The sequence below is a fragment of the Littorina saxatilis genome, unplaced genomic scaffold (assembly GCF_037325665.1).
Source record: "Littorina saxatilis isolate snail1 unplaced genomic scaffold, US_GU_Lsax_2.0 scaffold_328, whole genome shotgun sequence".
In the NCBI taxonomy this organism is placed as follows: Eukaryota; Metazoa; Mollusca; class Gastropoda; order Littorinimorpha; family Littorinidae; genus Littorina; species Littorina saxatilis.
In genome coordinates, this window is record NW_027129726.1 from 66,821 (window position 1) to 77,853 (window position 11,033).

The 11,033-nt window shown below is 41.6% G+C and overlaps 1 protein-coding gene across 1 annotated transcript in view; it reads right to left on the reverse strand.

The window, feature by feature from the left end:
• Nucleotides 1-3,561: 3,561 nt before the first annotated feature.
• The window catches only part of LOC138957950 (neuronal calcium sensor 1-like), a gene marked incomplete at its 5' end in the record, with an annotated part of 65,468 nt that continues 57,996 nt past the window's right edge, over nucleotides 3,562-11,033 (reverse strand). The window contains 2 exon segments of the mRNA XM_070328971.1: nucleotides 3,562-4,105; nucleotides 10,497-10,663. Coding sequence (XP_070185072.1) covers nucleotides 4,001-4,105; nucleotides 10,497-10,663 — 272 coding nt within the window.

Sequence of the window (11,033 nt, forward strand, 5' to 3'; positions counted from 1 at the left end):
GCCTTCAAGGCTCACGTAAGAAATCGACAAACAGTAACACAAACTCAATCACTTCGTCACACATCAGGGACGTAGCACCCGGTAGGGCATGTAGGGCGACCGCCCGACCACTTTTTCCGTAAAAAAAAAAAAAAAAAGAGAGAGAGAGAGAGAGAGAGAGAGAGAGAGAGAGAGAGAGAGAAGAGAGAGAGAGAGAGAGAGAGAGAGAGAGAGAGAGAGAGAGAGAGAGAGAGAGAGAGAGAGAGAGAGAGAGAGAGAGAGAGAGAGATCTACCAACAGAACACCCCACGTAGTATTCACGCGATGGCATAAGGTCGGTTTTTTTGGGGTTTTTTTGTGTGTGTTAGTCTTGGTCAACTGCTGGAATAGGATGACGTCTTATTTTGACGAGAACGTCACACGTGACGAGTTCCGTCAGGCCATAAAAGTATTGGCGCCAATTTAGTGAAAATTGCTTCTTCGTCCGTCTGCTCCCATGAGAAACAATGGAGGTAAGAAATGTTTTGTATATTCTGTGTGTGAAGCTGGGGTCAGACTGAGGGGTGAGTGATTGTGTGTCAACCGTAAGTACGCCATAACAATTGAGTAACACAGTAACTTGTGGGGTTAACAGTGTCACATGAAACAACATGTAGAGAGAGAATTGAACAATGGACACAAGTGTGCATCCTGGTTGTGATGGATCGAAAACGCGCTAAAAATATTCTGACAAATCCCTCTATTTTTCAGTCATCACTCAGGCTGCCAATGTTGATGGCTGGACGGATCAATAAATTGCTTGTTTAGAAGTAAACCAGTTTGTCAATCCTTGCTTTTTAACACACTAGACAATAATGAAGACGAAAGTCATTTGAAGTAAGTGCTCATCACATTCAACGTATCGGAATTTAGATATAAATGTAAGTCGATTGATAATCACTGATACATTCACCAGCCCGTTGTTTGGTGGAGGATGGAAAGATGATTAGATGGAACTGAGCTCAGAAGGCACGAAATCGCATAGTTTTCTTTCTTTTTTAGACCATTACAAGGGGACGGGAAGGGGGGGGGGGGCGGTAGTGTAAGCCCCATATTTCCTTAGCTGTCTCAGCATTTTGTCTTCCATTTTTTTCCGCCCTACCACTTTTATTAGGTGTGCTACGTCCCTGCACATACACACACCCACACACACACACACATATACACACACACACACACACACACACACACACACACACACACACACACACACACAGTAAGCGGCATAGGTGACACTGTGCAAGAAAGCGAGACACTAGTCGACTAGATCTAGATCTGAATGGCCGATTTCGAAGAAAAAACTAGTCTCGGCCCGCTCAAATAACAATGACCGAGACTTTCAGTAATTCCTTCGCGTGACGTCTAACCCTCTTACGTCATAATGTGACGTCTTCAAATGTTGTGACGTCTTCAAATGTTAAAGTTTCTACCACAGACATACGCACGCACGCACGCACGCACGCACACACGCACACACGCACAGACAGGCAAAAGTTAGCATCGCATAGGCTACACTTACGTGAGCCAAAAACAGAAGAAAAAAAAAAGAAAAAAGAGAAGAAAAAAAAAAGAAAAAGAAGAAACAAGAGGCGAAGCCTTCAAGGCTCACGTAAGAAATAGACAAACAGTAACACAAACTCAATCACTCCGTCACACATACACACACACACACACACAGTCAGCATAGGTGACACTGTGCAAGAAAGCGAGACACTAGATCTAGATCTGTCTGTCTGCATGTAGCCTACTTACAGGGACACGACTAAGAGTAATACCGAATATTCTGGACTCGCAACGAAATATACAAACAAATGAAAATGAACAACGCTTCGACCTAATGGTCTTCAACAGGTTAAAAAAAAATGAAAACAACAATACAAATATCAAAACGACTTATCAGAGAAGATGATGTCCTCCAAGCGCAAAAGAAGGGGGAAAGGGAGATAAATCAGCAATGAAAAATGAAACCAAAACGAAACAAACCAGAATAATAACGCTTGAAGAGCCTGAAGTTGAAAGAAAGAGAGAGAGAGAGAGTGTCAACAATCTACGACACGACTGCCAACTATTCTCGGCCCGCTCAAAAAACAATGACCGAGACTTTCAGTAATTCCTTCGCGTGACGTCTAACCCTCTTACGCCATAATGTGACGTCTTCAAATGACGAAATGTTAAAGTTTCTACCACAGACATACACACGCACGCACGCACATACGCACGCACGCACATACGCACGCACGCACGCACGCACAGACAGACAAAGTTACGATCGCATAGGCTACACTTACGTGAGCCAAAAAAGAAAAGAAGAAAAAAGAGAAGTACGGGCGATCTAGATGTTGGCATGAGGAGAACACGTGCTAGATGGCGTAAATTACTAGGAATGTCCATGACTAGCGCTTCCACTAAATTGTGGAACGGGTAACGTTCACGAGAGCACATCCACACTATTCATATTTGTTTGTTTGTTTGTTTGCTTAACGCCCAGCCGACCACGAAGGGCCATATCAGGGCGGTGCTGCTTTGACATATAACGTGCGCCACACACAAGACAGAAGTCGCAGCACAGGCTTCATGTCTCACCCAGTCACATTATTCTGACACCGGACCAACCAGTCCTAGCACTAACCCCATAATGCCAGACGCCAGGCGGAGCAGCCACTAGATTGCCAATTTCAAAGTCTTAGGTATGACCCGGCCGGGGTTCGAACCCACGACCTCCCGATCACGGGGCGGACGCCTTACCACTAGGCCAACTGTGCCGGTACACTATTCATAGACACTTTCTGTTGGCAAACATCTTTGCATCTGCATCTTTAAAGGCGAAATGAAACATAAATGAAACATACATGATCTAACTGCGTGCGAATAGGCATGCAGTATGTACAAACGCATCTGTTCATATTCAGAAGAATTGATCTCTTGTCAATTTTTCTATTTGGTGTGACAAGGAGAGAGAAAGCATGGATGATCCCGATGTTTACAGGAAAAGAATCGAGCACCATGTACTGAAACATCTCGTCACATTGAGAGAAAACTTTTTTGTTTTATGATGTAATAGATGCCGAAAAGAGAAGAAAACAAATCATGGATGATCCACATTTCTGCAGAAACAGACCTGGATAGTACTTTGTTGAAGTATCTCTTCCTATTTGGAAGAATATCGGTTTTTAATTCTTCAATGTATAACGAGGAAAGCAAGGATGATCCAGAGGCATGTGTGAGAAGAGTTTACGGAAGCATCCTTTCACATTCAGACGAATCGACCTGTTTTCGATTCTTTTATAGTAACGAGGAGAAGGCATGTTTGATTGCAAGTTTTGAGGAATATCCAAGATCACGACTTTCCTTAAAGGCTGAAGTCGGCTTCGCGACACGACCGACCTTATTTTTTCCGCCGACCCTAACACTTTTTTTTCATTTCTAAAAACAAAAACAAAAAAACATTATGTGAACCATACCGAGACTAAGGGAAGTAACCTTTAAATTCGACAAAATTAAAAAAACAAAATTTAAAAAAGTGGAGCTACCGACCCCTTTTTTGGGTCACGTTACCCTACACCAACATATATTTTTGTTTGGCCTTATGAAGACGAGAGAAGAAGCATGGACGACCCGGACGTACACACGAGAAGACAACTAATGATAGTGTGCTTAAGCTCAGCAAGCGTCGTTACACGTTCGGAGGAATATTCGGAGAAATCGCTGCTGTCGAACTTCCTTGAGGCAAGGAGAAAACAAAGACACATGAACAATCTACATGAACACACGAGAATAGCATGCTTGGTGACATCAGTAACCACGCCAAGCATCCTTGCATGTATTGAGGAACGCCCGTGGTTAAGTCTTTTGTTCTGAACACTCTGTGAAATCTCTGCTGTCAAACTTCCTTAACGGAAAGAGAGAACAGAAAGACACATACACATTCCACATGAACATACGAGAATAGCATGCTTGGTGACATGATTAGCCTCGCCAAGCATCATTGCAGGTTTTGAGGAATGTCCATGGTTAAGGCTTGAACTATCCAGGGGTCAGACTTGGATCCTTCCCGGAACTCCTCTTTGGTCAGCATGTTGTCGTGGTTCTGGGGGGAAGAACAAAGAAGAAACGTGAGTAAAATCTCTGCTATTTCTGCACAGCGGCCATCAGCGCTGACATCTGGAATCGTTTGCGTTATCTCCTGCCAAGAGTTCTAGCCATATACCAATACAAGGCTGAGAAAGTCCTTGATCGTAGTAATTTTATCATGGATACATGTACACCATACTCTGCGTAGCCCTACGCGCTGACAACTTGACTGGAATCTTCTGCCAAGAGTCCTAGCAATTCAAGGCTAAGAATGTCCTTGATTATGTTAATCTTAAAACGGGTACACAGTGTAGTCTGAATTTGCGATACTTAAAGAAATTAAACGAAATATTTCCATAACAATAAGCTGTTTTACAGTTAAGCACAACGGCGCGCGCGCGAGCGTGCACCGGCAATATTACACGCAAAAAACATACAAACTCACACACACACACAGCACACACACACACACACACACACACACACACACACACACACGCACGCAAACACACTCACTAAAACACACACAGACATCCACCCACACACACACACACACACACACACACACACACACACACACGAGACATAGAAACTCGCACCCACGCAGCATGCACGTACGTACGCTCGCACACACGCACGCACGCACGCACGCACACAAACACACACACACACACACAAACACACACTCACTAACACACACACACACACAGCACACAGCACACACACACACACACACACACACACACACACACACACACACACACACACACACACACACACACACGCACACACACACACAGCCAAATCGAGTTTCGTAAACCTAATCACAGGCGCTCATAAAAAGTTGAGGGTCTGCTTGGCCCAACACTTCGTCAACATTCTTTTGGCCAGCCCATTAATTGCATCGCTTCAGCCAACACGTACATCATTAATTTGCGCCAAGACCAGGCTATCAACTCACAACACGGCTTCATTTCCGTCAGACATCACCATTATTGCCGTTTTTACTCCACCCACCCACCCCCCTCACCACCCCAGCCCCCTCTTACTCTTTGTCTATCCGTGCGTATCGCTGTCAGTGTTTGACTTTCTGCCTCTGGTTATTATGTGTCTGTCTAGACTTTCTGTCTGTCCTACTAGTCTACTAGTCTACTAGTCTACTAGTCTACTAGTCTACTAGTCTACTAGTCTACTAGTCTACCTCTCTCTCTCTCTCTCTCTCTCTCTCTCTCTCCACCCTCTCTCTCTCTCTCTCTCTCTCTCTCTCTCTCTCTCTCTCTCTCTCTCTATGTTGTGCGAATACCACTCTGTACTATGATGTGTGTTTATGTGTGCGTGCATACGTGCGTGCGTACGTACGTGCCTGCGCGCGCATGTGTGTGTGTGTGTGTGTGTGTGTGAAACAGAAAGAGTCATAACAAGTATACCAATACCAGTATTCGTATAAATGTGCGAATTTCAAATGCTCGTGGCCATTGACTATCGGAGAGATTCCTTACTAACCAAGTGTGTGCCCTCTCTGCAGTGTGTAGTGTGCATCTTGTCCTATCGAAAGGGCCAGATGCTAAACGGTGACATTGTCGATATTGTGTGTGTAGTTTTAAAACTACAGTGTTATAGTGCGACCCTTGACTGTGTTCAATCAAAAGTGACCCGAAAACTGTGAATTTACACTTACTCCAACGTGTGAAACCTTTCTTCTTATACTTTGGGAAGTCAGGTTGATAATAACTGTGTGCTTGTGTCTACTGATCTAGTCACAACTGTGTCGTTATTCGCGATCATCCACGTTCAAGTGTGCGTGTGTCTCATTGTTTGACAACAGTCTTCAACTGAAAGTACGAATATTAACTTTATCACCACTTTTGGACAGTCTCGGAGACGTCGCCCTTTGCTTATTGATTGTTGTTGTCTGCGATCGATATTACAGTATCACGTTTTACTTACTTATTTACTTAGTATTAATTAGTAACTTACTTCTTCGTTCAAAGTAGTTTATTGTCTCCTTTTTCATTATTACAGTTCTATTCCTTTTTGATAACATATTTTTGTGTTTCTTAATTGCTTTTTTTTCTCGTTTGCTATTTACTTTTAGTTTGTTTAATTTGTACCAAGATATTTCAGTAGATCTATCGATTCATTTTAACGCTCAGGAGTTAGAACGCTGTTATAATTATAGTTTCACGATGAGCAGCTGTCCAAATGCATGGCCCACTAAAGAGGGTTTTCGCGTGGGACACCTGAATATAAACCATGCAATTAACAAAATGACTGACATATCTACTATGCTTTTAAATTCTGGTTCAAGCTTTCACGTTTTTGGGTTTTCAGAATCAAGATTATCTCACCAGATTTCAGATTCTGATGTTGCTATTCCTGGTTACAATGTATTACGAAGAGACCCACAGCAAAGTAAAGAAACTGGTTTGCTATTGTACATAAGCGAATCAGTTAGTTATACACGATTAACACACCTTGAGCAGTTTGTGGAATCGGTGTGGATAGAAATTAAGTTGAAAAGAGCACCTCCACTCCTTATAGGTTTCTGTTATAGAAATCCTGCAGAGCGAGCAAACTGGTCAGATAATTTTACACAGATGTTAGATGCAGTCTTGCTCGAATCAAAGGAAATAATTATGTTAGGAGACTTTAATATTAATTTGTTAAAACAGAACAAAATGTGGCTTGATATGCTTAACCTCTATAATCTCAAACAAATAGTATGCACACCTACGAGAGTCACAGCAACCACCAGCACTCTGATAGATCATATTTATATGACTGATCATCGTAACATTGTTGAATGTTGTGTTCCAGCTAGTGGTTGCAGTGATCACTTTCCCATTTGTCTAACGTGGTCGAGAAAGGGTGTAAAAATTCCTAAAGCTGGCCACAAGACAATAAAATATAGATCCTTTTCTCAATTCAACGAAGACACATTTCTCCGTGACCTCTGTAATTCCTCTCTCCCTGAGGTTTATAATCATACGAATCCTGATGCTGCTCTAACGCACTGGCTGAATGCTTTCACTAACATTTATGATCAACATGCTCCATGGAGAATTAAGAGAGTCAAACACATAGTAAAACCTAAGTGGTTTGATGATGAATTACAAGATGCAATTGATCATCGTGATTTTTTAAAGTCAATCGGTAAAGAAGAGGAGTATAGAGAACAGAGAAATAAAGTTAATTCAATGAAACGATTAAAAAAAAGAAAGTATTTTCAAGACCTTGCTTCTTCAAAACAAAATTCAAAGAACATTTGGAAAGCAATAAATGAACTTACAAATAAAACGACTGCATCTACTTCAAGTTGCCTAAAGGACATATCACCTGATGATTTAAACACACATTTTTCCAAAATAGCTGAAAAGGTTGTTATAAATGATAAAACAACCTTAAATAAATTGGAAGTTTTGGAAGACTTCTGTAAATCAAAACAAATTTCATCTCAGTTAAATATTCCTCCGCTTACGGTGCCTGAAGTATTTCACGCACTCGCTCATTTAAAGCAAACGGGTACCCGGGGAATAGACGGGCTTGATGGAAGGATTCTAAAGTTATCAGCCCCTGTAATTTCTGACACCCTCACTTACATTTATAATCTCTGTTTAGAAAAAAACTATTTTCCAATAGCCCTCAAGCAGGCTAAAATCATTCCTCTGTTTAAATCTGGCGAAAAGAAAGACCCCTCAAATTACAGGCCGATTTCTATACTTTCAGTATTATCAAAACCACTGGAACGACATATAAACAAACACCTATTATCGCACTTTGATCACAATCAATTATTTCACCCTAACCAGTCTGGATTTAGAGCTCATCACTCCTGTCACACTGCCTTAGTCTCTCTTGTTGATCAGTGGTTGGAAAAGATCAACGATAATGAATTTTGTGGAGCTGTCTTTGTCGATTTTGCCAAAGCTTTTGATGTAATTGATCACAAGTTGTTACTGAGGAAACTCACATTGTATGGACTCGGGATTGATTCTGTTGAACTTATAACTTCTTTTCTTATTGACAGGCAACAGGCTGTATACGCAAACGCCTCAGCATCAAGTATGCAGGATGTACGATATGGCGTACCACAAGGGTCAGTTTTAGGCCCTCTCCTCTTCTCTATATACATAAATGACCTTCCCCTTCACATTGAGAATTTATGTGAACTTTTTGCAGATGACACAACCATACATTCTAGTAACACAAATTTAAGTCGTTTATCAGAAACACTGCAAGAAAGTTTAAACCAGTTGAGTGAATGGACTGAGCTAAATCACATGTCCCTTAACCCCCAAAAAACAAAAAGCATGATAATAACAACTAGGCAAAAACGCCAGAACATAACCTCAATATTTCACGATCTAACGGTTAATAATAAACTTGTTGAAAAAGTCGACCATCATAAAGTTTTGGGAGTGACCATTGATAACAACCTGTCTTGGTCACACCACATCGAACAATTGTCTAAACAAGTGTCCAAGAAGGTCTATCTATTATCTAGAATCAAGCACTTTCTGAATTTGGAAGCCAGGAAATTATTCTTTAATGCTCATATTCAGTCTGTTATTGACTACGCGTCTACCTTGTGGGACTCGGCAAGTGAAAATTCATTCAAACCACTAATTAGATTACATAAACGAGCGCTTAAAGTAGTCTTATTAAAGAAAACAACCCTATCTGAGTTAGACTACATGAACTTAGGCATTCTTCCTCTGAAGGCAAGGCTAAGTTATAATAAAGGTACCCTTATGCATAAAATTATTCATGGATGTGTACCTCAAACCATATTTTCCAAATTCACGTTAAAAACTTCACGCCAATTGATGAGACTGAACATGCCTCTGCCTAGGATTGACCTATTCAAATCTAGTTTAGTCTATTCAGGTAGCAGTCTCTGGAACACTCTTCCGACAATCCTACGGCAAACTAGCAGCACAAACGTTTTTAAGACCAGATATACGTCTTATCTCATGAAGTATAAATAAACATCTGTTGTCGCTAGAATGGTTGTTAAAACGAACAACCGGTGCTTTTTAACAATGTATTATTATTTTTATATACACTGATTCTTTCGAATGCAGTGTATGTCAATGGGCATGGCACTTACAACGTTGTTGCGTCAGTGCAATCTACTCTATTATTCTTAACTCATGTCAAATGAACTTACATTTTTCATTTAAGCAATGTATTGTATGCAAATTGATATGTTCTTACTTTCATTTCTATTATAATCATGTAGCAGTAGTTTGTTTTCTTTACTTGCTTATTCTTTAGCAATTTTAGACTAGTCCCTCTTTAGGGCGAGGGCCAGATGTAAAAAAGCAGATCACTGCTTACTCTATTACCCTCGTAAAATAAAGAATTGTTCTTGTTCTTGTTCTTGTTCTCTGCCAGAACTCTTTATCATTCTACCTCTTCGCACTTCGCAATTTGAAGAGCGTGTTTTTCCCTCACAACATGCTACTTACCGGTGTTTTGCATCCTGTGAGAAATCTCCGCAAGAAGAAATTACACTACTTATCACAAACCTGATACTTGAAGCCTATATACTATAGTTAATATCCTGTGGTGCCTGTGACTACTTGCTCGAGGGAAATCAATTCCATTTCCCCCAGAATCCCATCAACCCCCCCCCCCCACCCCCTTCTTTCTTGCTTGTTCTAATCCAGCATAGACGGCGCTCGATTTTTAGACTTCATCGAAACCTGAACCTCTCACTATCTGTCTCTCTGTCACCGTGTCTGTCTTCTTCTGTTTGTCTGTCTGGGTGTTTTTTTCTGTCTGTCTGTCTGTCTGGGTGTTTTTTTCTGTCTGTCTGTCTGTCTGTCTGTCTGTCTGTCTGTCTGTTTGTCTGGCTGTCTGGCTGTCTGGCTGTCTGTCTGTCTGTCTGTCTTTCCCTGTCACTTTGTCTGTCTCTGCCGGTCTGTCTCTTTTTCTCTCTGTCTTGTTTGACTCCCTCTCGGTCAGTATCCCCGCCTTTCTATCTCACCCTCGCTGTTGCAAAACACTCTTCTTCTCACACTATAAAGCACAACAACAACAACAACAACGACAACGACAACGACGACGACGACAACAACAGCAACAACAACACAACAAACAACAACAACAAAAACAACAACAACAACAACAAAAACAACAACAAAAACAACAACAGCAACAACAACACGACAAACAACAACAGCACCACCAACAACAACAACAACAACAACAACAACAACAACAACAACAACAGCACCAACAACAACAACAAACAACAACACGACAAACAACAACAACAAAAACAACAACAACAAAAAAAACCATTTAATTACATGTTTTTTTTGTCAATAGCCACAACATAACCAAACACCGACCATCCACCCCTCCCCTTCCCCCGCCGAGCAAAACTACAACCAACATACCATGTCCATCTGTTGGAAAATCTTGATGACGCGCTTCTCCGGCGTGTCCTCATCTTTGGGCAGGTCCATGAGGTTGCCCACCATGCTGTAGATGGCGTCCACGATCTCCACCATCTCCTGCTTGGTGATGTAGCCGTCGTTGTCCAGGTCATACAGGCTGAACGCCCCTGATGGACAAAGTACCGCAGAAGCATGCAAGCGTATTAGAAGTGATACCTAAACAGGGCTCTTTGCTTGGCACAAAGGGTAACAAATCCCCCAAAATAAGGCCTTCACAGGGCGCTATTATGCCTCGCACAAAGGATCAACAATCTCGTACAGGCTGAACGCCCCTGATGGTCAAAGGACCGCACAAACATGCAAGACTTGATACCTTAACAGGGCTCTTTGCTTGGCACAAAGGGTCAAACATTCCCCCAAAAATAAGGCCTTAACAATGCTCTATTATACTTCGCACAAAGGGTCAAACATTCCCCAAAAATAAGGCCTTAACAATGCTCTATTATACTTCGCACAAAGGGTCAAACATTCCCCCAA